Consider the following 27,095-nt stretch of genomic DNA (forward strand, 5'->3'; position numbering starts at 1 on the left):
CTGAGGACTTCTGGGAGTTGAAGTGCACAAGTCTTAAAGTGGCCCAGTTTGGAGACACAAACCCGCTCTAAACTTTCGTTCATAAAATATCTAGACAGCGCAGTGTATCTGGGAATCTCTTCATTAATTGCCTGGCCTATTTCCAAGGCCAAAATAAAGGCAAAAGTATTTTTTTTCAAATCAGGCACCTCGTCGGACAGCTCATCGGGGGAGCAAAGCCCGATGTCGAGCCTTCGGGTTGCTAGGCGACGCCGCGGGAGGGCGAACCCCGATCGCCTTCCTTTGCCTCTTCCGCCCGCGCGCCAACCAACCAGGCAAACAGGCAGGCAAAGAGTGGGCGTGGCCATAGCCTCCGATCCCCGCCCTCCGCTTTCCTTACCTTCGCTTCTGGATTGCTCGGCTGTCCCGAGAGGCCCGACCGGAAGAGGCGGGGCTTACGGAGGCCACGTGACGAACATGGACCCGGTGCTTTACGTGGTGGCGGCGGTGCTGCTGGCGGCGCTCCTCGTCTTCGTCAGCCGCGTCCGGGGACAGGCGCGCGCGGGTAGGACCCTCGCCTAAAGGGGTCGTTGGGTCTGCAGCGAGGGGTGGGTGGGGGAGAAGCAGCCTTCCGGGCGAGAGCGAAGGCCTAGTTTGGCCGGAGGCCTCCGTTCGTCTGGAACTACAACTCCCACAATCCCTCTGGCCAGCGTCTAAGCACCTGCGCTGTCTGGAGAGTCTGGGAGTTGTAGTCCAGCGCCTTCTTCACTGACTCCCTTAAAGCCAGGGGTCTCCAAACTTGGCCAGTTTAAGACTTGTGGACCTCAACTCCCAGAATTCCTCCTCCAGTCATGGTAGCTCCAGGAATTCTGGGAGTTGAAGTCCACAAGTCTTAAACTGGCCAAGTTTGGGGACCCTTGGACTAGTTGGTACAATAGTAGCAATTGCAAGAGGGATCTTGGAGTCTTAATGGACAATCAGTTAAACATGGGCCAGCTGTGTTTGCTGCAGCTGCCAAAAGAGCTGACACAATTCTAGGTTGCATAAACAGAGGGACAGAATCAAGATCACTGTAAAATGTTAATACCACCTTTATAATGTTAAGGCCACACCTGGAGTACTGCACGGTCGCTATGATACAAAAGAGATGTTGAGATTCTGGAAAAAGTGCAGAGAAGAGCCACGAAGAGGATTAGGGGACTGGAGGATAAAACATACCAAGAACGGTTGCAGGAATTGGGAATGTCTCGCTTAAAGGACTAAGAGTGGCATGAGAGAGCTGTGTTTCAATATCTCAGGGGCTTCCCCAAAGAAGAGGAGGTCAACTTATTCACCAAAGCACCTGAAGGCAGGACAAGGGATAATGGATGGAAAAGTCTTGGGATTTAAGAGTCGAACCAGCAGTGAAGCTGATCAGATGCGGCTGATGCAATAGGGATGAATCACCATAGCATGGGTATTTCTCTTTAAGACTGGGAATGGGGGCTGCCACAGAGAGGAAGAGGTCAAGCTATTTTCTAAAGCCCCCAAAGGCCAGACAAGGAATAATGGATGGAAACTGAATAAGGAGAGATTCAACCTAGAAATAAGGAGAAACTTTCTGACAATGAGAACAATCAACCCATGGAACAGAAGTTGCCCTCGGAAGTTGTGGGAGCTTCATCACTTGAGACTTTCAAGAAGAGAGTGGACTGCCATCTGTCAGACATTGTGTAGGGTCTCCTGCTTGGGTAGAGGGTTGGACTAGATAACCTACAAGGTCCCTTCTAACTCTGATTATCTGTTATCTGATGGGTTCTTCTCCTTTAAGAGGTGTTTATATAAAGGCAGCCGTTAGAGGGCGTGTTCTCTCTTCTTGTGTCCTGTATTCATTGCAGAGTTCTCCGTTTCTAGAAGAAGATAGATTGCTTGTAAGGTATTCTGCTTACCACATATATGTCTGTATATAACTGTTGTATATAAACCACTGTTAAATGTCTAAGGCTCTTTGTGCTGTGTTTTGCTCCTGGGTTGTCTCACAGTAGCAGTCACACTGCAAATCCTCTGACAGAAACTCATGAAGGAGAGGAGCAACTTTAGAACTAAGGAGAAACTTCCTAACAGTGAGAACAATTAACCACTGGAGCAAATTGCCTTTGCCCAATCATTGGAGGCTTTTAAGAAGAGTCTGGATAGCCATTTGTCAGAAATAGTATAGATCTCCTTTGAGAGGAGGGGGTTGGACTAGATGACCTCCAAGATCTCTTCCAACTCTGTTATTCCTTTTCATGGCAATACCACAACCAACTGGTGAAACTTAACTCCAGCTTTGCCAGACAAGTCAACTTAAAACTATTGTTTATGGACCTGAGTAGTTGGCTTACATTATTATTAGGCATAATGACTAACTTTAGCTAGTCCAATCCCCTGCTGAAGTGGGAAATGCTATACCATTCCAGACAAGTGGCTGTCCAGTCTCTTCTTAAAAACCTCCAGTGATGGAGCATCCACAGCTTCTGGTGGCAAGCTGTTCCGCTGGTTAATTGACCTCACTGTTAGGAAATTCCTCCTTAATTCCAGGTTGCTTCTCTCCTGGATTAGTTTCCACCCTTTGTTTCTTGTCTTGCCATGCTTTGGAGCAGGTGTCTCCAAACTTGGCAACTTTAAGACTTGTGGAGTTCAACTCCCAGAATTCCTCAGCCAGCTTTGCTGGCTGAGGAATTCTGGGAATTGAAGTCCACAAGTCTTAAAGTTGCCAAAGTTGGAGACTACTACTTTGGAAAATAGCTTGACCCCCGCCCCACTCTCTTCTTTGGGGCAGGCCCTCAAATACTGCTATCATGTCCCCCCTGGTCTTTCTTTTCTCTAGACTAGCCAAACCCAAATCCTGCAACGGTTCAAGCTGTATCCAACCACCTGTGACACATCAGGTGTGATCTTTCACAACTTAGCTGGTCTGAATTGGTATGTCTCAGGCAGTGTGGGCTTCCACAGGATGTGATATTCGCAGTCCGTTAGCTTCTTTGGTAAGTGTAGTTGTACCATAGTCTATTTTGCAGACTCCTCTGCATTCCTCCTATGTGTGCAAGACTCTGTCTTAACCGTTACATAAAGTACTCCAGTTCTTATTCACACGCAGATAAGGAATATATAATGTTTCCCTATATGAAAAAAAGATTATTTTTTGCATTTCCCCCCGCTTACAATAATGCTTTATACTGTATATACATACATACATATATATGTATGTATGTAAGTATGTATGTATATGTGTGTATGTATGTATACACACACACACACACACACATATATGGTATTCAGCTTTGTTCGAGTATTTTCCCATGTTGTTATAGTTGTGCTTTTAAAGTTGTAGCAACGTTTCGGCAGAATCTCATCTGCCATCATCAGGCTTCTGTATATATATTTGATTTGTCAATAGCTTACAAGACAATAGGTATAAGTATAAACATGAGTAAGAATACAGGAAATAGGTACGAAAAAATTGGGATATATATATATATATAGAGAGAGAGAGAGGGAGAGAGAGAGATTAGATAGATAGATAGATAGATAGATAGATAGATAGATAGATAGATAGATAGAGATAGAAAGATAAAACTATGGATGGATGGATGGATGGATGGATAGATAGATAGATAAAACTATGGATAGATAGATAGATAGATAGATAGATAGATAGATGATAGATAGATAGATAGATAGATAGATAGATAGATAGATATAAGCATATGGATATATGGATATACTGAACCAGAGGAAAAAGTATTTATTTTCACCCATGCAAGCATCACTTTGCTCATTACTCCTAGTACAGGCTAGTCCCTGACTTATGACCACAATTGAACCAAAAATTTCTGTGGTTAAGTGAGACATTTGTCAAGTGAGTTTTGCCCCGTTTTACGACCTTTTTGGCCACGGTTGTTAAGTGAATCACCACAGCTGATCAGTTAGTCACCCGGTCGTTAAGTGAATCTGGCTTCCCCCATTGACTTTGCTTGTCAGAAGGTCGTAAAAGGGGATCACGTGACCTTGGGATCACAGCAACGGTCGTAAGTATGAGTCAGTTGCCAAGGATCCGAATTTGGATCACGTGACCAACGGGGAGGCTGCAAAGGTGGTAACTCTGAAAAACGGTCATAAGTCCCTTTTTTTCAATGCCGTTGTAACTTTGAGCGGTCACTAAACGAACTGTTGTAAGTTGAGGACTATCTGTATAGTTTGGCATGTTCTTCTGCACTGGGGTTGAATTAATGGATCTAATCTTTTGGATAGTGGTGTTGAATCATGAGTAGACCACACTTAAGCCTTGTTCTAACCAAGGCTTCCTGAGACTGTAATTAAGCACACACTTAGTTAAAACAACTCTTGTTTTATTTCAACGCTGGGAATTATGTTCATTCCCAGCCCATAATGGGTCCTAAACAGTTCCTCGAGATAAGCACCCACCTTTCTCTCCTTTGAATTGCTGCCAACAACTAAAGTGCCAAATGAACTATAAAAACCCAACCGAAGTACAAAGTCCACACAGAGCTTCAAGGATTAATCCGAACAGAATGAATGACTTTGCTTCCTGCAAAGGTTTCATTATCTTGGCCTGTCCTTTATCCCTTATGGGAGGGACAATCACCTTCCAGCCTTTTTCCCGAGTTGCCCCTTCTGTTTCAGCTGCTCTCACCATCTAGCAGCTCTGTGCATACGCACACTGGGAATAGGCTCCCCTTGTTCCTCTTCCTCGCTGCTGCCAGACTCCAGAGGCTCCAGAGGCAGCACCCCACTCCCAGACGGCCCCGGTCCCATCTCTGCATCGGACACAGGACCCTCGTCCGAGTCCTCCCCAGACTCCCAGACTGGCCCCCATTCTGCTACCAGCTGCCAGCAAACCACAACAAGCTTCTGCAATTCTGTTTTTCCTCTTTGTTTAGAAAAAACAAAACCTGAGTTCTGTGGAATTCTGAGTTTAACCCAGTTTCTCTCTCTCTCTCTCTCTCTCTCTCTCTCTCTCTCTCTCTCTCTGAATATTTTGAAATGGAGTTGCTGATGGCACTATTATTATTATTTTTTTAGATTTCATAAGCTGCAGCTTCATGAAATGCACAGAGTGCTTAGCTCCAAACTGTACTACAGCACAAAAATGGATTTTTAATAAAATGTCTTGGTTGGAAAAAAATATATATATCAAATACCCAAAAAATATAAGGAAGAGTTCTATTTGATGATACACGTCATCACCACAGCAAGAATGGTATTTGCCCAGAAGTGGAAAGAGAAAGAAATTCCTAGTGAAGATGAAGTAATAAATAAAATTTTGATTTGCGCTGAAATGGATAGACTAATACTAGAGATGAAAAATAAGGATGAATCGGAATATTATATCATTTGGAATCGATTTTACTATTGGTGGGGACAGAAAGGAAGGGTTTAAGTTTGAACAGAATTGTTAAGATCTGTGATCATCAGACTTAAATTATTCCAAGAGTGCTGGAAGATGTAAATAAGGATGAATAAATATATATATGTGTATATATATATATATATATGTACTTATATAATGTATATAAGATCTATATTCTATTCTATTTCACTAGAATGAGGACCAAAAGTTATGTCAAAACAACTCCACTACGTTCAATGTTTTTTAAATTATATTTAATTAAAAAAACATTTTTTAAAAAAGAAAAACAGGCTACCCCACTCAAGCTTTCCGCCAAGAACGTATCCAGGAGAGCAATATGAGCGACGAGAAATTTTTACCCTTGCATTTTTTATCCCCTGCCGTTTTAACGACAAATTACTTTGCTTCATCAATTAATCTGGCCCATTTTAAAATATATGTATAAAGCAGGAGGAGGAAATTGTGCAAAAGAAAAACGGGCATGAATATAAGTAAAATATAATTGCAGAAATTAATATGCCTATTATCGATGAATAAGGATCATAATGAACGGGATCACAATAATCTTTATTATTACCTTGGCAACAATAAAAAAATTTCCCCCCCCCAGCTTGTCTGTATGTTTAGATTCAGACTTTGCCTAATGAGACATCCATTAATAGAATGTCTTATTTAGAGGGTGTCTTAGTTTCTATTTGGTGCCAGAACAAGACACTTTTAAAATGATTTTATTTTTTTTAAGGAAGAATCTAAATGGCACTAATGTTGGGGATGTGGGGTGATGTTGCTATGGTCTGGATAAGTGTTTTTATGGAGTGATTTGGAGGTCTTCTAGTTCAGGGGTCGCCAACCTTTTGGATCTCAGGGATCCCCAAACTCATAATTTTAAATCCTGCAGACCAGAGACCCTGGGAAAATCGCCCCCCAAAATTCTGCAGAAAAATTCCCCACCCCATTTTCCTACCTATCGATGGGATTGCAGGATACCATCTCCAGCTCCGTTCTCAGGGGGAAAGAGAGAGAGAAAGGGAGAGACTTTTGGCTTCATGCAAGGAAAGCAGCAGAAGCAGCAGAAGTCTTTCTTTCTCTCCTCCAAACTCCACCAGAAATGAGTCTTTGCCAGCGCAGCCTCTTGGAGCAGGAGGCCTTGCAGGGTCCCAAAGACTCATTTCTGGCGGAGTTTGGGGGAGAGAAAGAAAGACTTTGGCTGATTTCCTTGCGTGTAGCCAAAAGCAGAAGAAGGAGAAAGAAGTGGAAAGAAGCAGCCTGGTCGCCAGGCCAGGCGTGTGGGGTGAGTGGGGCAAGTTCCCCCACTCCGCCCTTTCTCTCCTCCCCTCACTACCTCCTGTTGTTCGCAATGCAAGCGACGCAAGCCTTGTGTTCCCGCGGGCCATGTGGGCAGTGCACACATCCTGAATCCATTGTTTTTGGGAGTGCTTTGTGGGTGACACTTCTCTGGGGACCACAAAATTTTCTCACGGGCCACCAGTGGTCCCTGGTTCCCTTGTTGGCAATCGCTGTTCTAGTCCAACCCCCTGCTCAAAGAGGAGGCGCTATACCAGGGGTCCCCAAACTTGGCCACTTTTAAGACTGGTGGACTTCAACTCCCAGCATAGCTGGCTGGAGAATCCTGGGAGTTGAAGTCCACCAGTCTTAAAAGTGGCCAGGTTTGGAGACCTCTGCCCTATACCATTCAATACACATGGCTGTTCAACCTCTTCTCGAAAACCTCCAGCGATGGGGCACCCATAACTGCTGAAAGCAACTCCCATTCCCCTGATTAATTGTTCCAACTGTCTGGAAGTTTGTAGAGATTCTCAGTCATCCAGGTGATGGTTGTCACAAAGGTTCTTTTTTTCAAGAGGCAACTGGGTTTTTTTTTCTTTGAAGACGTTTCACTTCTCATCCCAGAAGCTTCTTCAGCTCTGACAGGATGGTGGGGAATGATTCTGTTAGGAATATAAGTCACCTAACAGGTATTTGGGTTACAAATATATAAACCAGGATAGACATTTTCGTACTGTCTCTTTAAGAGAATTCTAAAAGTGTAATTGGGTGTGGTTTCTCAAACGGCCATAAGATGGAGCCAGAAACCTGGTTTGTTTTAGTCTTAGTCTCAGAAGAGAGTGCGTCTGAGTGAGTATCTCTGTTTCCTTCTGTTGGAAAGTACTGCCGTTGCTCCATTTCTTCTAACTGACTGATATTACTGGATTTAATGTAAGTCTGATACTGAACTGTTTTTTCACACTGGACTTTCCTATTTGGATTATCCCTGGATTGAAAACTGACTGATTTAACTTGTGAATGACTTTGGATTGCTTATTTTGGACTTTGCTTAAAACCTTTATTGGAAGTAAAAACCTACATTTACTGTACAGTGTATCTGTGTGCTGTGTGTGTATTATTCAAACACTGCTCTCAAATACATCTCTCCCTGTATGCGCTCATTCTCCTAACGGGGAATTACCTCAACAGATTCAATCAGAGTTGAAGAAGCTTCTGGGATGAGAAGCGAAACGTCTTCAAAGAAAAAAAAAACCCAGAAAGTCCCAGTTGCCTCTTGGAAAAAAAAAAAAAAGAACTTTTGGTTTAAAGCAAAAACGGCCCTCTTGTTTGCTAGCCTTGTGCTTTTAACCACTGCACCAAACTACCCCCTCATTTATCTGCAGCGCCCCCTAAAACTCCTTCCTTTTCTCATCTAGGCGATGAAGAACACCGTCAGAATGTGGCAGCAGCAGTGGCAGCAGCCGCCCGACCCCAGCCCGTCGCGGCCGAGCGGGGCGAAGGGATGCCCAGGCACCGAAGAAACAGGCTGGTGGCCCTGCGACGCTCGCAGCAAGCGGAGGAGGCAGCGGAAGGTACCGTAGCAGCTCCTTGGGGTCCAGGTTTTAAAACTAATGTTTGCCTGCTCCTGATTTTATGGATTGATATCCCGCCTATATTATTTTGGCAAATAGTTTAAGGCGGGGAGCACACCTCATGTGTCGTCTTCCTCCTGTTATCCCTACAACAGCAACAGATCAGTGAGGTGGAAAGGGCTGAGAGAGAGAGGGACTGGCCCAAAGTCAACTCAACTGGCTTTCATGCCTAAGGAGGGACTAGAACTCACCGTCTCCTGGTGATTGGCCCAAAGTCACCCAGCCGGCTTTCATGGCTAATGCGGCACTAAAACTCCCTGTCTTCTGGTGATTGGCTCAGTCACCCATCCAGGTTTCATATCTAAGACAGGACTAGAACTCATCGTGTCCTGGTGATTGGCGCAAAGTCACCCAGCCGGCTTTCATGCCTATGGCGGGACTAGAACACCCAGTCTCCTGGTGATTGGCGCAAAGTCACCCAGCCGGCTTTCATGCCTATGGCGGGACTAGAACACCCAGTCTCCTGGTGATTGGCGCAAAGTCACCCAGCCGGCTTTCATGGCTAATGCGGCACATAAAACTCCCTGTCTTCTGGTGATTGGCTCAGTCACCCATCCAGGTTTCATATCTAAGACAGGACTAGAACTCATCGTGTCCTGGTGATTGGCGCAAAGTCACCCAGCCGGCTTTCATGCCTATGGCGGGACTAGAACACCCAGTCTCCTGGTGATTGGTCACCCAGCCGGCTTTCATGCCTAGGGACTAGAACACCCAGTCTCCTGGTGATTGGCCCAAAGTCACCCAGCCGGCTTTCATGGCTAATGCGGCACTAAAACTCCCTGTCTTCTGGTGATTGGCTCAGTCACCCATCCAGGTTTCATATCTAAGACAGGACTAGAACTCATCGTGTCCTGGTGATTGGCTGAAAGTCACCCAGCCAGCTTTCATGCCTATGGCGGGACTAGAACACCCAGTCTCCTGGTGATTGGCCCAAAGTCACCCAGCCGGCTTTCATGGCTAATGCGGCACTAAAACTCCCTGTCTTCTGGTGATTGGCTCAGTCACCCATCCAGGTTTCATATCTAAGACAGGACTAGAACTCATCGTGTCCTGGTGATTGGCGCAAAGTCACCCAGCCGGCTTTCATGCCTATGGCGGGACTAGAACACCCAGTCTCCTGGTGATTGGCGCAAAGTCACCCAGCCGGCTTTCATGCCTATGGCGGGACTAGAACACCCAGTCTCCTGGTGATTGGCGCAAAGTCACCCAGCCGGCTTTCATGCCTATGGCGGGACTAGAACACCCAGTCTCCTGGTGATTGGCCCAAAGTCACCCAGCCGGCTTTCATGGCTAATGCGGCACTAAAACTCCCTGTCTTCTGGTGATTGGCTCAGTCACCCATCCAGGTTTCATATCTAAGACAGGACTAGAACTCATCGTGTCCTGGTGATTGGCTGAAAGTCACCCAGCCAGCTTTCATGCCTAAGGCGGGACTAGAACTCAATGTCTCCTGGTGATTGGCCCAAAGTCAGAATGTTCTTTCTGCGCCAACTCGGGAAGCTCAAACTGCCCAAGGAGCTGCTAATCCAGTTCTGCAGAGGAATGACGGAGTCTGTCATCCGCACCTCTATAACTGTCCGGTTTGGTTCTGCAACCCAACAGGACAGACACAGATTCCAGAGAGTAATTAGGACTGTGGAAAAAAGCAATTACTACCAACCTGCCTTCCATGGAGGACCTGTATCCTGCAGGAGTCAAAAAGGGGGCTGTGAAAATATCTACAGACCCCTCACATCCCGGACGTAAACTGTTTCAACTCCCACCCTCAAAATGATGCTATAGAGCCCTGCACACCAGATCAACTAGACACAAGGGGAGTTTCCCCCCGAAAGCCATCACTCTGCTAAACAAATAATTCCCTCAACACTGTCCAACTATTTAGAAAGTCTGCACTACTATTACTGTTAATCTTCTCATCTCTCCTTCTCACCCATCCCCTCCCACTTGACTGTTTTCTAGTATGATTTGATTGCTGATTGTACCCTATGACTATCATTAAGTGTTGTACGTTATGATTCTTGACTCTTAACGAATGTACCTTTTCTTTTATGCACACTGAGAGTATTTGCACCAAGACAAATTCCTTGTGTGTCCAATCACACTTGGACAATAAAGTATTCTATTCTATTCTATTCTATTCTGTTCTATTCTATTCTGTTCTATATTCTATTCTATTCTATATTCTATTCTATTCCTATTCTATCCTATTCTATTCTATATTCTATTCTATTCTGTATTTCTATTCTATTCTATTCTGTATTTCTATTCTATTCTATTCTACTCTATATTCTATTCTATCCTATTCTATCCTATTCTATTCTATATTCTATTCTATTCTGTATTTCTATTCTATTCTGTATTTCTATTCTATTCTATTCTATTCTATTCTGTATTTCTATTCTATTCTATTCTATTCTATTCTATTCTATTCTATTCTATTCTATTCTATTCTATTCTATTCTATTCTATTCTGTATTTCTATTCTATTCTATTCTATTCTATTCTGTATTTTTATTCTATTCTATTCTATTCTATTCTATTCTATTCTATTCTATTCTATTCTATTCTATATTTCTATTCTGTTCTGTTCTATTCTATTCTATTCTATTCTATGGCTAAGGCAGCACTAGAACTCACCATCTCCTCCTTCCGCTCCTAGATAAACCTGACTTTCGCCAATTGCATCCATTTTCTTATTGGGGAAATGTTATCAGCACGAAAATCGCTCCCTAGCTTTTCCACACACACACACACCTCCCGGGGTGGGCAGGCAGCAGCAACTCACCGTTGGTAGGCCGGTCTCCATACTTACGCGTTCTCCCCCTTTCCCTCCCCTCCCCTCCTGCTTTTCCTTTCCTGGCGCTTCTCTGTCCCCTCCCCACTTTGACGGAGCCCGCACCCCCCCCACCCCCCCCCCCCCCATCCCTTTCTCTTTCTGCTCTCCCAACTTGGCCCAGGGCGGAATTGACACCAGCTGCTTTTGTGCTGCTCGGTTGAGAAGCCTGAACTTTTCAACCCAGGTTGGATGTCTTTGAAGTGCAAAATTTGCGTTTCGGGAGGGGGGGGGGAAAGAATAAAATCAGAAGAAGAAGAAGAAAGGGGAAATAGGGGGATTTTGATGTTTCCAGGGCAGCCTTTGGCTTCTCGTTTCCGTCCAATTTACCCATCTTCCTTGAAGTTTCCTCGAAGGCTACGGGCGGCATCTCTCAGCTCAGGAAAAAAAAAAAAAGATGGATAAAGGAGCCAGGGCTACTCAAGTTAAGAGACCCAAATCAGTTGGCCAATGTTATTATTTGAGAAGGCAATATATCACTTCTTCCGCCTTAGATGCCCATCCAAGTTTACAGTGCGTTTTATTATTTTTATCCAATTTTGGAGCATCTTTAATGCTCAAGGAATGGCACTCCCTTTGATACTTCAGTACGTTTCTGCTTTGCAGCATTTGGGTACTCAGGCAATTAGGGGTGTTTTTGTTTTTGATCCAGAGACGTTAAACACTCCAGTAAATAAAGGGATTTTTTTTTTAAAAAAAATTAAGCTTGGTTATGAGCTGATGCAAACAGGTTTGGTGTTCCCAGAGCTGGGTGGCTTTCTAGCACAGGAGTCCCCAGCCTTTTGGACCTCAGGGACCCCCAAACTCATCATTTGAAATCCTACAGACCAGAGACCCTGGGAAAATCCCCCCAAAAGTCTGCTGGAAAATCCCCCACCCTGTTTTCCTACCGATCGATCGTTCTTTATTTGGGATCGCAGGATACCGTCTCCAGCTCCGTTCTCAAGGGGAAAGAGAGAGAGAAGGGGAGAGACTTTTGGCTTCATGCAAGGAAAACAGCAGAAGCAGCAGAAGTCTTTCTTTCTCTCCCCCAAACTCCACCAGAAATTAGTCTTTGTGAGACTTGTCACACCGGCACAGCCTCTTGGAGCAGGAGGCCTTGCAGGGTCCCAAAGACTCATTTCTGGTGGAGTTTGGGGGAGAGAAAGAAAGACTTCTGCTGCTTTCCTTGCGTTCAGCCAAAAGCAGAAGAAGAAGAAAGAAGCGGAAAGAAGCAGCCCAGTGGCCAGGCCAGGTGCGTGGGGCGAGTGACGCAGCCTTGTGTTCCCGTGCAGCCTGGATTAATTGCTTTTTTTTGGGTGGGGGGACATTTCTTTGCAGCCCACCAAAATTTTCTCTGCGGACCACTGGTTGGCGACCACTGCTCTAGCAGACATTTCGTGAGCCGAACCAGGTAACACATCATCAGCGTTAGAAGGGAGGAGGGGGGATTGTTCTCTGTTTACATACTTATGGCTTGCCCTGGCACTGTTGATGGGGGCTGTTTTTGGTGGTTTCTGGGGAACATTCCACCAACACATACAGGGTTAGCCAGAAAGCCAACCCTACTCCCTTCTAGCACTGATGATGTTCCCTAGTCGTGTCATGAGACGTCTGCCAGGAAACAACCAACCTCAGAGAGCACCAAGGACCCCTCTGTTCTCCTCCTCCTCCTCCTCCTCCTCCTCCTCCTCCTCCTCCTCTCCCTCCTCCTCTCCCTCCTCCTCCTCCTCTCTATAAACCCCACTTTCTTCTAGCCCTGATGATGTTACCTAGTTGGGTCATGAAACATCCGTAAGGAAACAACCAACCTCCAAGAGCTCCAAGGACTCCACTGTAGTAGTCCCTCCTCCCTCCTCCTCCTCCTCCTCCATCATTCCACACACACCTCTCCTTTCTAGCACTTTGATGATCCTTCTCCGTTTTCTTTTTTTCCTCCTTCAAAAACCATTGTTAAACTAGAAGAAGACGATGGAGCCGAACCGGCTGAATTCCAAATTTCCGGAAAGATTGGAGCAAAGAAACAGCGGAAGTTAGAGGAGAAGCAGGCAAGGAAAGTTCAGAGAGAGGTGAGTCTCCCGCTGCATTTTATAAATCAGCATTCTTTGATTGGATCGTTCCCCTTAGGGATCCAGGGCGTTGTAGTCGTAGTAAACTCAGAAGGGACCGAGTTAAGAGAACGCATCCTGGCGTAAAGAGAAGGGAACACAATTCCCAGGCGTAGGGAAACGGAACCATTATTTGTATTTTTGTTTTAAGTCACTGCGGTGACCTGGGGCATGGCCCAAAAATAACAACGTCACAAAAAGAGAATAAATTCCCTTTAATGCCTCCAACTTGGCCCCCAATGTCCATTTATCCTCGGCTGGAGATCAAACTCTTCCAAAAACAGTCTACGAAGGGCAGAAATGCAGTCCGAACCCAAAGTAAAAATAATTAGAAATTTTTTAAAACCCAACACAAACCACGCTGAAGTCATTAACACGGCAGGCCAGGATGATAAATTGCAGACTTCCACAAGATAACGCAGCACCCACAGTTGGGAGGACGCCAAAACCCAGATAAGCCTCGACCAAGATAATGCACGCTTTGCTTCCAGCAAGGAGCTGTGTGCAAACGCCCCACTTATATCCTGTTCTCCCAGCTGCAGATAATGAAGGGAATCAGGGCCTTTTCCTCTCCCATAAGCCACGTTGCTCCCTTCTCCGTTCCTCCCTGCGTGCCCTAGGATGAAGAGGGCGGGTGGCCCTGGGTCTTCCTCTGAATGCCCAGCCGGACTGGGCCTTTCCCCAGTTTCTTCCACAGCCACCAGAGCCTCACTCCCACTCCCTGTCAGATGCCCAATCTGCCCCTCAGAATCAGACTCCATGACAGTCACAAATTAAAATGTGGTTGTTGGTAGACAGAAGAACTTCTCTTTCTAACAAGCCCTGGGAATTTTTAAGCGCAGGTCGTTTTCATTCTACGACTACCATGGAGCCCCCAGATTTCTGTCGCTAAGTGAGGCATTTGTTAAGCGAGCCTTAACAAACCCATTTTACGACCTTCCTTGCCACACTCGTGAAGTGAATTGTGGCAGTTGATAAGTTACTAACGTGGTTGTTAAGTGAAACTTTGCTTGTCAAAGGGGATCACATGACCACCCCCACCACCACCCCCCAGGACGCTGCAATGGTCATAAATATGAACCGGTTGTGAAGTGTCAGAATTTTGATCACGTCTCTACGGCGTTGCTGCATTGGTCGTAAGTGGAAGTTCCCCCCTTTTTTTTTCTCTTAGCGCCTCGAAGTTCAGTAACTTTGAATTGTCACTAAACAAACTGTTGTAGGACCAGTACAGTGTTTCTCTTAACAACAGTGGCAAAAATACCATAAAATGGCGCAAAAAGTGACTTAACTGTCTTGCTCAGCAGCAGAAACATCGGGCTTAATTGTAGTCGTAAAGTGAGGACTATCCATGCAGATCTCAGGCGCGGCGGCGTTTCCTTGTTGTAATATGTATGTATGTATATTTGCTTCTGTGTCAAGATGTGGGGGGGTGTGGAAACATTTTTAAAATCGTCTGAGGGACGTGCTTCAGGAAGGAGGGAGTTTTCCACAACAGATAACAGATAATCAGAGTTGGAAGGGACCTTGTAGGTCATCTAGTCCAACCCCCCACCCAAGCAGGAGACCCTACACCATTTCTGACAGAGGGCAGTCCAGTCTCTTCTTCAAAGCCACCAGTGATGATGAAGCTCCCACAACTTCCAGAGGCAACTTCTGTTCCATTGGCTGATCTCCCTGTCAGAAAGTTTCTCCTTATTTCCAGGTTGAATCTCTCCTTGTTCAGCTTCCATCCATTATTCCTTGTCTGGCCTACAGGCGCTTTAGAAAAATAGCTTGACCCCCCTCCTCCTCCCTGTGGCAGCCCCTCAAGTATTGGAAGGCTGCTATCCTGTCTCCCATGGTCCTTTTGTCCATTAAAATCAGATTAAAGTCAGATTAATAGAGTTGGAAGGGACCTTGTAGGTCATCTAGTCCAACCCCCCACCCTCAAATATTGGAAGACCGCTATCCTGTCTCCCCTGGTCCTTCTCTTCCCTAGACCATCCAGGCCCAGTTCCTGCAACCGTTCATTGTATGTTTTAGCCTCCAGTCATCCCCTCATCCTCCTGGTTGCTCTTCTCTGCTCTTTTTCCGGAGTTCTCAGCCTCTTTTTTATAATGTGGTGACCAAAACTGGATGCGGGACTCCAGGGGTGGCCTTACTAAGGCTTTATAGAGCGGTATTAGTGCCCCACCCACACAAACAAACACACTCTTACTTTTCTCCCCCTTCTCCGTGTCCAAAGGCTGAAGAGGCTGAACGGGAAGAAAGAAAGAAAGTGGAACAAAAACGGGACGAAGAACGGCGTTTGGAAGAAGAACGGCTGCGGCAGGAGGAGGAGAGGAAGGTGAGGTGTGAGAGATGAACCAAGTTGGGATGCCCAAAATGGACCGAAACCAGGATGGATTTCTCTTCTGTATTCCCCTAGAAGAGGTTATCTGTAGCTCAGGGTTGGAGTCTCTCTGAGCTGGGAACTTTTCCTGCAGACATTTCATCACCCAACTAAGTAACGCAATCAGGGCTAGCGAGGGTGGGGTTTCCTTCCCATTTGTATAAGTTGTTCGTCCTGCCAGTGTTGGTGGAGGTGTGGTTTTTGTCTTTGGGAGTTCCTTGATTAATTTGGTCTAAGGGTCAAGGTGACAGGTTAGAAAGTCGGAGATGGTGAGTTCTAGTCCCGCCTTAGGCAGGAAAGCCAGTTGGGTGACTTTAGGCCAATCACCAGGAGATGGTGAGTTCTAGTCCCGCCTTGGGCATGAAAGCTGAATGGGTGATTTTGGGCCAATCATCAGGAGACGGTGAGTTCTAGTCCCGCCTTAGGAATGATAGACAGCTGGGTGATTTTGAGCCAATCATTAGGAGTCGGTGAGTTCTAGTCCTGCCTTAGGAATGATAGACAGCTGGGTGACTTTGGGCCAATCACCAGGAGACGGTGAGTTCTAGTCCTGCCTTAGGAATGATAGACAGCTGGGTGACTTTGGGCCAATCACCAGGAGACTGTGAGTTCTAGTCCCGCCTTAGGAATGATAGACAGCTGGGTGACTTTGGGTCAATCACCAGGAGATGGTGAGTTCTAGTCCTGCCTTAGGAATGATAGACAGCTGGGTGACTTTGGGTCAATCACCAGGAGACTGTGAGACGTGAATTTTAGTCCCGCCTTAGGAATGATAGACAGCTGGGTGACTTTGGGTCAATCACCAGGAGACGGTGAGTTCTAGTCCCGCCTTAGGAATGATAGACAGCTGGGTGACTTTGGGCCAATCACCAGGAGATTGTGAATTTAGTCCCGCCTTAGGAATGATAGACAGCTGGGTGACTTTGGGTCAATCACCAGGAGATGGTGAGTTCTAGTCCCGCCTTAGGAATGATAGACAGCTGGGTGACTTTGGGCCAATCACCAGGAGATGGTGAGTTCTAGTCCCGCCTTAGGAATGATAGACAGCTGGGTGAATGATTTTGATCCAATTACCAGGAGACGGTGAGTTCTAGTCCTGCCTTAGGCCTGAAAGCCAGCGGGGTGATTTTGGGCCAGTCACTTTTTTTCAGCCCAGGCCAACTCACAGGGTTGTTCTTGTGGGGAAAATAGGAGGAATTTGGCAGAAGGAAAGGGCTGTCTTTAATTTAATTGATGCAAAATTAATGTTGATCACTTTTTTTCTGGGTATTTAGCCTCCCTCCCTCCCTCCTTTCTTAGCGTGTCTCTCACTCTGTGCACCTGAGCATAGGGACACTCTCGCCTTTTCACGGAGCTGCTTTGAGAGACTCTTTTAACAACCTGGAAGTTGGTTAAGAATCCTGCCACTCAATGAAGCAATACAACAGCCATTGATAAACAGTGGACAGAATGGGAAAAAAAATCCTGGTGTAGTTGGCTTTAAAGGTCTGGCCTTATAGTAGCTGAGTATCTTGGGAGTTGGAGTCCAACCTTGGGTTGGGAAAGGCTAACCCAACAGCCCTTTTATATATAGGAGAAGCATAAACTCACCCGAGCCTCCCTCCCTCCGCGCAGGAGGAAGAGCTGAAGAAGGCCAAGGAGGAAGAGGAGAGGCGGGAGTACGAGGAATACCTGAAGCTGAAGGAGGGATTTGTGGTGGAAGAAGAAGGGATGGATGAAGCCATGACGGAGGAGCAGGTACGTTGGGTCGGCTGGTTTGGAGAGGGCAGGTACGAGGCGGAAGAGTGGAAGATAAGAATGGTGTGATGGGATTAGTTGTTTTTAAGAGAAGGAAGAGCTCAGCTGTATGAGAGGGGGAGGGAGGGAGGGAGGGAGGGAGGGAGGGAGGGAGGAAGGAAGGAAGGAAGGAAGGAAGGAAGGAAGGAAGGAAGGAAGGAAGGAAGGAAGGAAAGGAGAAGATGAAAGAAGGGAGGGAGGGGAGAGAATGGGAGAGGATGGAAGGAAGGAGGGAAAAGAAGGGAACGTCAGGAAGGAGAAGAGAAAGGGAAGGATTGATGGCTGAAGAAGGAGGGAGGGAGGAGAGAAAGGGAGAAGATGGAAGAAAGGGAAGGAAGGAGGGAAGGAAAGAGAAGGTCAGAGGAAGAATAGACAAAAGAAGGAAAAGGGAGGGAAGGAGGAAGTATGGGTAGAGAAGGAGGGAAGGAAGGAGAGAAAGGGAGGGGATGGAAGAAAGGGAAGGAAAGAGGAAGAAATACAGGAAAAAGGGAAGGAAGTGGAAGGAAGGAAGAGTGGGTAGAGAAGGAGGGAAGGAAGGAGAGAAAGGGAGAGAAGAGAAGGGAATGTTGGGAAGGGAAGAAGGGGAGAGAGAGATAGGGATGAAAGAACAAAGAAGAGAGGGATGATTGGAGAAGAATCATTGCATAAATACTGTCTTTACATTTATGATTTTAACTAAAATCTGCCCTTAAGCCTGACCCTCAGACAAACTAGAATAGGAGGTAAAAGGACAAAATAAGACAGAACTGCAGGAAAACCTTCTAAGGCACTGCTTCTGAACTGCCCCTTTCTGATTTACTGAATAGAATGAATGAATAGAATAGATAGAATAGAATAGATAGAATGAATGATGAAGAAAACAGAATAGAATAGAAATCAGAAATAGAATGAATGGAGAATAGAATAGAATAGAATAGAATAGAATAAATAGAATAGAATAGAATAGAATAGAATAGAAATACATAATAGAATAGAAATACAGAAATAGAATGGAATGGAATGGAATGGAATGGAATAGAATAGAATAGAATAGAATAGAATAGAATAGAATAGAATAGAATAGAATAGAATAGAATAGAATAGAATAGAATAGAATTCTTTATTGGCCAAGTGTGATTGGACACACAAGGAATTTGTCTTGGTGCAAATGGTCACAGTGTACATGAAGAAAAAATAAAGTACATTCATTAAGAATCATAAGATACAATACTCAGTGATAGTCATAGTTACTAATAAGCAATCAAATCATACTAGGAAATAGTAAATATAAATCGTAAGGATACAAGCAACAAAGTTACAGTTCTATAGTCACAAGTGGGAGGGGATGGGTGATAAGGAGTGATGAGAAGATTAACAGTAATAGTAGTGCAGACTTTCTAAATAGTTGGACAGTGTTGAGGGAATTATTTCTTTAGCAGAGTGATGGCTTTCGGGGGGAAAACTCTCGCGTGTCTAGTTGTTCTGGTGTGCAGGGCTCTATAGTGTCATTTTGAGGGAAGGAGTTGAAACAGTTTATGTCCAGGATGTGAGGGGTCTGTAAATATTTTCACAGCCCTCTTTTGGACTCGTGCAGTGTACATACAGGTCCTCCATGGAAGGCAGGTTGGTAGTAATTGCTTTTTTCCACAGTCCTAATTCCTCTCTGGAGTCTGTGTCTGTCTTCTTGGGTTGCAGAACCAAACCGGACAGTGATAGAGGTGCAGATGACAGACTCAGTCATTCCTCTGTAGAACCGGATCAGCAGCTCCTTGGGCAGTCTGAGCATTTTTTCCCCCGCAAGTCCATAGATCCGTCGGCTGAGCCTTTCTTCGTGGGGTCATTTATCATTTATATGCAAAATTAGCCATCAAACAAGAGATTAGTTGCAGCCGGGAAGGACAGCTTCCAAATCTTCAAAAGGCCAGAAGACGTAATTGTGTCACATCAAAAACTCCGCCGTAACAGGCCTGTGCAGCAAATTTAATTTCCCTGCCTGGAATGTACTCAGATGATTTCTAGTAATTAGCTATTATTTATTGGCATTCTGAATATGTATTTAGATTCCTGCCCAGGCGTAAAAATGTATTATTTACGCAGGAACCAACAGGCCACCACAATCAGCATTCGGGGTTTGTTTGTTTTTTTCAGCCCTGGATAAGAAACTGCTTCTTAAAATGCATCTACAAGCAGTCCTCGACTTAACGACCGCAATCGAAGCCCCAAATATTCTGTTGTTAAGCGAGCGTTGTCCCATTTTGCAGCCTTTCTCGCCCCGGTTGGTAAGCGAATCGCTGCAGGGCATAAAGTGAGTAAGCCGGGTCGTTAAGCCAGAGGGGAAATCACACGACCTTGGGATGCAGCAACTGTCATAAGTATGAACCCATGGCCAAGCCTCTGGATTTTTATTCACGTGATCATGGGGCTCTTAAACCAAGATCGTGTGGAAAAGTATGAAAAAGTCACTTTTTTCCATTGTAACTTTGAACGGTCACTAAATGAAACTGTTGTAAGTCAAGGACTACCTTGTACTTCCTTCTCTGGTGAATTAATTATTGTTCTTCCTCTTGTTGTGTCCAGTCCCGTAGTTTCGTCACAGAGCTGCTCAATTACATTAAGGTAAGTTCCTCTTCCGTACTTGAAGTCTTTCCGCATCTCTACCCAGTTCTTTCCTACTTCCTGGCCTTTGCTATACTTCAAGCAATGGCTCACTTAGGAGTAAAATACTATCACCTCCTCTTTGGTGCCAATCAGGTCTCTCTCTGGGGTCTTTAGTGCCCTCTGAGCTGGGTGGCTTTCTTGGCAGACGTTTCATCACCCTACTAGATAATGTCATCAGGGCAATATCATTGGTACAGATGGCGTTCACCTACTTGATTGTCTTTCTCTCTCTCTTTTTAAAAAAATTATTTATTTTCAAAATACACATAAAATTTACATTTTAACAGTTCTGTGTCAAGTGTTACTTCTATACTTAAATACAATATTTACAATTCTTCCCTCATATCAAACCTTATTTCTTTTATCTAACCATATATATATATATATATATATATATATATGTATGTATGTATGTATGTATGTATGTATGTATGTATGTATTGTTGGCTCAGTTTTCGGGTATTTTCCCCGCATAGTAGTGGTGCTTTTAAAGTTGTAGCACGCAGCAGAATCTCATCTGCCATCATCAGGCTTCTGTGAAGCCTGATGATGGCAGATGAGATTCTGCTGAAACGTTGCTACAACTTTAAAAGCACCACTACTATGACGTGGGAAAATACCCTAACAAAGCTGAAGGCCATACATGTAAGTACCTCGAAAACTTAAGAAAATATATATATATATATTCATTCTGAGGTTCTCGCGGTATTTGTATGTGGATCTTTGGTTATTCGGGTTTTCTCCCGCCTAAGATTGAAGTACCTAGGCAACGTTTGATGAAGTCTCATTCATCATCTTCAGGTTTGTGTCTTCTGCTCTGTGCTTCTCACTTTGAGAAGCACAGAGCAGAAGACACAAGCCTGAAGATGATGAATGAGACTTCATCGAAACGCTGCCAGGTACTTCCAATCTTACGCGGAGAAAACCTGAATAACCAAAGATCCATATATATATATATATATATATATATATATACAACATTTCCCAAACCTCATAAAACTCAGACTCCTCTTTACCTTTTAGTTTTCTCGTCAGTCTGTCCATCTTGGCACAATCAAGCATTTTATTTATGATCATATTTTTCTGAAGGTACATCATCTATATTCCAGCTTTTGTATTAGATAGGTTTCTTTGGGTTTCCTTTAATCATCCCCAGCAAAAAAAAAAACACGCTTCTGGCTTAAATTCAATGTCGTACCCTGTAATTTATCTTACCCATTTTTTTCAATTTTTCCCAGTATTTTTTTAACTTTGGGGGCATTGCCACCACATATGATAGTATGTTCCGTCTGCGAGCTTACATTTCCAGCCTTGCGGTTTCATATTAGGGTATATTTTGGCCAATCTCGCCGGTGTCCAATGCCATCTATGAAACATCTTGATTGTCTCATTTGAATGGCGTGTAGTTGTGGTTTACCTCTGTGTGCCTGTTTCTTCCAAGGCAAGGCAAGAAATGATGGATGGGAACTAGCCAAGGAGAGAAGCAACCTGGAATTAAGGAGAAAGTTGTGGGTGCTCCAACCATGGAGGTTTTTCAGAAGAGATTGGACAGTCACAGGTCTGAAATGGTGTAAGACCTCCTGGTTGAGCAGGGGGTTAGACTAGAAGACCTACAAGGTCCCTTCCAACTCTGTTAAATCTGTATAGATTGATTTGTTTGAGTGCCAGGATTCTAGGCATTCTCTAGGGGTTTTGATCTGGGATATTCAGTGCCCCAGTTGCAATGACGGTTGGCTCTCTCCATGCATTGTGAAATTAGCAAGTTGTCCTCATGTCTTCTGACTACTCCTTGGTGTTCATGGAGGCTAGTCTTCGTCCTGTTTGTCCTACGTAGCACTGATGATGTTCCCTAGTTGGGTCATGAAATGTCTGCAACAAAGCAACCAAGCTCATAGAGCACTGAAGACCTCACAGTCCTCCTGCTCCTCCTCTTCTCCCTCCTCTCTCTCCTCCTCCTCTCCTCCTCCTCTTCTTCCTCTTCTCTTCCTCCTCCTTCTCTCTTCCTCCTCCTCTTCTCTTCTCGTCTCTTCCTCTCCTCCTTCCTCCTCCTCCTTTGTCTCCTCCTCCTCCTCCTTGTCTCTTCCTCCTCCTCCTCCTCTTCTCCTCCTTCTCCTCCTCCTCTTTGTCTTCTTCCTCTCCTTCTCTTCCTCCTCCTTCTCCTCTTCCTCCTCCTCTTCCTCTTCTCTTCCTCCTCTCTTCTCTCCCTCCTCCTCCTCCTCTTCGTCTTCTTCCTCTCTCTCTTCTTCCTCCTCCTCCTCCTCGTCTCCTCTTCCTCTTCCTCTCCTTCTCTCCTCCTCCTCCTCTGTCCTCCTCCTCCTCCTCCTCCTCCTCTTCTCTTCTTCCTCTTCTTCTCTTCCTCCTCCCTCCTCCTTTCGTCTTCCTCTTCTTCCTCTTCTCCTCTCCTCTTCCTCTTCTTTCCTTCTTCCTCCTCCTTCTCCTTTTTCTCCTCCTCCTCCCCTCCTCCTCAATTAAGATGGGTGGCTATATGAATTATAGACTCATAAGCCTGGAAGGGACCTTTGAGGCCTTCTAGTCCACCCCAAGGCAGGAGTCTTGATACCATCCTGGACAAACGATTGCCCAATCTTTTTATGAAAACCTCCAGTGATGGAGCACTCACCCCTCTGGCTGGCGCTGATCAATTGTTCTCGCTGTCAAGAAATTCCTCCCCATTCAATTATTTAAAATGAACGAAGGAACGAAATAATAATTTCCAAACTTGTCCCTTTCACCTAGAATGCAAAAGTGGTCCTTTTGGAAGATCTGGCTTCTCACCTGGGCCTCCGAACACAGGTAGGTGTGTTTGCGAGCTGGGCGTTGCCGATTGTCCGCGAGTCTGTGTCCCTCTTTCCATTAGCGATGGTCAAGTTCCCCACGGGTGGATGCCTGGTGACCAAATTCGGGTAGTCCTCGACTTGCGGCCACTTTGTTTACTGACCGTTCGAAGCTATGATGACACTGAGGAAAAAAAAAACTGACTTGTGACCACTTTTCACGCTTGTGTTTCTAATTGAACAACTGCAGTCATTCGCTTAGCAAGGGTGGCAAGAAAGGTCGTAAAATGAGGCAAAAACTCACCTAAGAACTGTCCCACGTAGCAACAGACATTTTGGGCTTCCTTGTGGTCATATGTCAAGGACTACCTGTTCAGTATGCAATGCCTACTTTTGTGTGTGTGTGTCTTTTAATGACTCTGTAATCCTTGGCCGGATTCCCTTCCTGTCGCCGATGCGGAGTTTTGTTCAGTAGATACATTCTCGGGTGGGATTCAAATGCCTCAACAAATACTTCTGTGGGCGTGGCCTAATTTGTGGGTGTGGCTTGGTGGTTATGTGACTGGGTGGGCGTGGCTTGCTGGCTGGGCATTGCTTGGTCATGTGACTGGGTGGGCGTGACTTGTATATAAATATTATAAATATTTCTGTAAATATTGAATTTTTTATAAAAAAAAAAAGAAGAAAGCAACTTTGACCCAAAATCAGGCAAAGCGGGCAGGCAGATTGAGTTGCTCGCAGAATCACAGAGTCACTCAGAGATCTATCTTTCTGCAATCTGCTACCTGAGTCTGTCACATAAAATTTGCTTGCGAGTAAACTCACAAAATTAACTCACAACACACCATGCATGTAAATATTGAATTTTTTATTTAAAAAAGAGCAACTTTGACCCAAAATCAGGCAAAGCGGGCAGGCAGATTGAGTTGCTCACAGAATCACAGATTCACTCAGAGATCTACCTTTCTACAATCTGCTGCCCGAGTCTGCCCTGAATAATAGAAGCTTCAGCCCTGAGGAAGGTTCGGCTCTGCTTTTAGATTAGCTTGAAAGCAAGGAACGCGATGATGTCCAGCACAACAGCTGATGGGTCTGGGGGGAAAATAGGAAAAAATAGCAACTTACCAAACGCAGGCAGGTTGGATGGCCTGCATGCCAGTAAGGAGTCAGCGGGGACGGGAGGGGAGAGGAGGGGAGGGGCCAGCCACTGGCACGATTTGTCGGTTCTCCGAACTGTGCAGAATCGTAACAACCGGTTCTATAGAATTGGTCCGACCAGGTAGAATCCCACCCCTGCATATTCCTGTTGGGTTGCAGAACCGAGCCAGACAGTCCTAGAGGTGCAGTTTACCTGCTTGGTTTTTCCCTTCACAGGATGCCATCAACAGGGTGCAAGACCTGATGGCCGACGGCACGCTCACAGGTGAGAGCCGACCCCTGGCGGGATTTCCTGGCCTTGTATAGGCCAAAGCGGGTGTCGCCATCTTCTGCCGATGTCGACGATCGCTTCTGTTCGGTTGCAAATGGCTCTTTGCCAAGGTTATGGCGGCTCAGAAAATAACAGCTCTTTGGGCTCCAGAACATACATACAACGCAGCGAAATAGGTCCAAAATATGTCACGGTTGGGATATTTCATTGGCTCACAGCTGGTTGGCCAAAATATGCTGATTTTGCCTGGGCCGAGTGGAGGCTTTTGACTTATTTCGGGAGGATGTCATCCTTGTGCGTGGTTGCTTCCTTACCTTTGCTTGCACCTGCCGTGGTGTAGTGGTTAGAGCTGCTTCTCCACCCCCCTCCTCCCAAGCTGCCACACTGCACAGGGGTTTTTTTTCGGTATAATCCTTCAAATTCAGATCCCAAGATGCTTTCTCAGTCATCAGGTGGAGAGAATGGATGGAGGGAGGGAAAAAGGAGAGAAAAGGAGAGAGGAGGGAGGGAGGAAAGAAAAGGGAAAGGGAAGAAGGGTGAGAGGAGAAGGGAGGAAGAGAAAAGGGAAGGAGGAGAGGGAGGAAGGGAGGATGAGAAGGAAGAAAGAAGGGAGAGAGGAGAAGGAAGGGAGATGGGAGGGACAGGACAATGAAAGGAAGAAGAGAAGGAAAGGAAGAAGAGGAAGAAAGGAGGGAGGGAGGAGAGAAGGAAGAGGAGAGAGGAAGGAAGGAAGGGAAAGGGAGGAGAAAAAGGGAGGGAGAGGGGAAGGGAGGGAGGAACATGGAAGGGAGGGAGAAAGTGAAAAGGGAGGGAGGGGACAAGGAAAGGAAGAAGAGAAGGAAAAGGAAGAAAGGAAGGAGGGAGGAGACAAGAGAAGGGAGGAGAGAAAAGAAAGGAGAGAGGAAGGAAGGAAGGGAAAGGGAGGAGAAAATGGGAGGGAGGGAGGGAGGAAAGAAAAGGGAAAGGGAAGAAGGGTGAGAGGAGAAGGGAGGAAGAGAAAAGGGAAGGAGGAGAGAGGGAGGAAGGGAGGATGAGAAGGAAGAAAAAAAGGTAGGAAAAGAAAGGAGAGAGGAGAAGGAAGGGAGATGGGAGGGACAGGACAATGAAAGGAAGAAGAGAAGGAAAGGAAGAAGAGGAAGAAAGGAAGGAGGGAGGGAGGAGAGAAGGAAGAGGAGAGAGGAAAGAAGGAAGGGAAAGGAAGGAGAAAAAGGGAGGGAGAGGAGAAGGGAGGGAGGGAGGAACATGGAAGGGAGGGAGAAAGTGAAAAGGGAGGGAGGGGACAAGGAAAGGAAGAAGAGAAGGAAAAGGAAGAAAGGAAGGAGGGAGGAGACAAGAGAAGGGAGGAGAGAAAAGAAAGGAGAGAGGAAGGAAGGGAAAAGGAGGAGAAAAAGGGAGGGAGGAGACAAGAGAAGGGAGGGAGAAAGGAAAAAGGGAGGGAGGGGACAAGGAAAGGAGAAAGGGAAAGAAAGAAAGGGAGGGAGGACAGACAAGGAAGAGAGAGAGGGAAGGAAGGAAGGGAGAGAAAAAAGGGGAGAGGAAGAGGAAGCATCCCACTCTACCTGGAATGCAGGTACATCTACGAAAGGGAATGCAAACAAACTTTCCCATTTAAATAGCGAGACCCTTTCAATCCCCTTCGTGAATGGCGCGTCTTTCACCTTTTGAAATACTGGAATAGATTAGAATTCTTTTATTGGCCAAGTGTGATTGGACACGCCAGGAATTTTGTCTTTGGTGCAAATGCTCTCAGTGTACATAAAGAAAAAGAAAAAAAAAATACTGGAAAAATGGAGGCCCCATGTCCCTCCCTTTTAATTCAACCCCAATAGACAGGGCCGGGTTTTAATGTAGGGCCATCTGTCCTTTTCCCTGCAGGGGTGATCGATGACCGAGGCAAATTCATCTACATCACACCCCAAGAGTTGACGGCCGTGGCGGAGTTCATTCGGCGTCGAGGACGCGTCTCCATTACAGAGCTGGCTCAAGAAAGCAACTCCCTCATCAACCTGCAGATGGAGGCCGGTTTCCTTAGCCAAAGCGTGGGCTGAGAAGCCCCCTCTATACTTGGGAGGGACCAATAAAATAAAGTCTTTTTTTGTTTGCTTTTTGGGATCGGGGGGCCCTTAGGGTCACTCAGTCACATTGATGCATTCGGAATACATTTATATAAAGAAGTCACTTAAGAATACAACAGGGAGCATCCTTTACCCAGGCTTTTCCTGGTGAATTGTTTGCTGTTTGTGGAAGGTCGCAACCAGTATTGAAAGTTTAGAACTGGGAAGTTGTAGGCCTTCGCCTCTATTTCTAATCACAGCCTTTCTCTACTACAACTCCCATACTCCTGATCCACCCAGGAAGGTAGACAAGCTGTGACCCAACAGTTCTGATTAAAAGAAATACATTTCCCGTTTAAATTGCCCTGCGTCACAACAGTCCCAGAGATTCAAAATCGAACCATTGCAATAGCTTTTGAACGACTGCAGTTTTCTTATTATCATTTTTCCAATTTGTATTATATGGAAAAGAAGAGGATAATTGGTATGGGATTATGACTTTAGTTGATGTGTGTGTGTCTCAAAGTTATGGATACTGATACAAAAATGAGGGCAAAGATATTGGCTATTTCAAGATTTGACTTTCTCCTGAACTGTGAATAAATGTGGAGAAAAATACACAATCTTTGGTGGTGGTTGTTTTTAACTGGATTTATGATGTTCAATATTTACAGCAAAGGCAGAAATTGTGTTTCCCCCACCCCTAAACTAGATGATCAAATTATACTTGAAACCTATTGTCATTTTTTAAAAAAACATATCCGAGATAAATATAATCCCATTTAGTAAAGGCAATTCTGGATTATAAATACTTCACCAGATCTCTGAGGAAGTGCTTTAAAACT

The 27,095-nt window shown here is 45.3% G+C and overlaps 1 protein-coding gene across 2 annotated transcripts; it reads left to right on the forward strand.

Moving 5' to 3' along the window:
• The first annotated feature begins 429 nt into the window (after positions 1-429).
• On the forward strand, positions 430-26,868 carry DDRGK1 (DDRGK domain containing 1). Of its 2 annotated transcripts, none has more exons than XM_087962686.1 (9): positions 430-544; positions 8,074-8,229; positions 13,064-13,170; positions 15,434-15,535; positions 17,195-17,317; positions 19,913-19,951; positions 22,730-22,786; positions 24,142-24,190; positions 26,072-26,868. In XM_087962686.1, exons 1-9 carry the CDS (start codon positions 457-459, stop codon positions 26,242-26,244), a joined length of 894 nt encoding a protein of 297 aa, XP_087818812.1. In that variant the 5' UTR covers positions 430-456; the 3' UTR covers positions 26,245-26,868. The 2 variants fall into 2 exon arrangements, with proteins under 2 accessions (XP_087818812.1, XP_087818813.1); XM_087962687.1 differs by having other exon boundaries at positions 13,067-13,170.
• Positions 26,869-27,095: the final 227 nt, after the last annotated feature.

The sequence above is a fragment of the Notechis scutatus genome, chromosome 4 (assembly GCF_049901735.1).
Source record: "Notechis scutatus isolate UNSWTSFEM ecotype Mainland chromosome 4, rNotScu1.2, whole genome shotgun sequence".
NCBI lineage: Eukaryota > Metazoa > Chordata > Lepidosauria > Squamata > Elapidae > Notechis > Notechis scutatus.

Excerpts from the sequence above, each read along its gene's own strand:
- DDRGK1 (XM_087962686.1), top strand. The coding sequence starts at position 457 with ATGGACCCGGTGCTTTACGTGGTGGCGGCGGTGCTGCTGGCGGCGCTC. Across the intron at positions 13,171-15,433 it reads CAAGGAAAGTTCAGAGAGAG|GCTGAAGAGGCTGAACGGGA; the intron begins GTGAGTCTCCCG and ends CCGTGTCCAAAG. Across the intron at positions 17,318-19,912 it reads AAGCCATGACGGAGGAGCAG|TCCCGTAGTTTCGTCACAGA; the intron begins GTACGTTGGGTC and ends TGTTGTGTCCAG.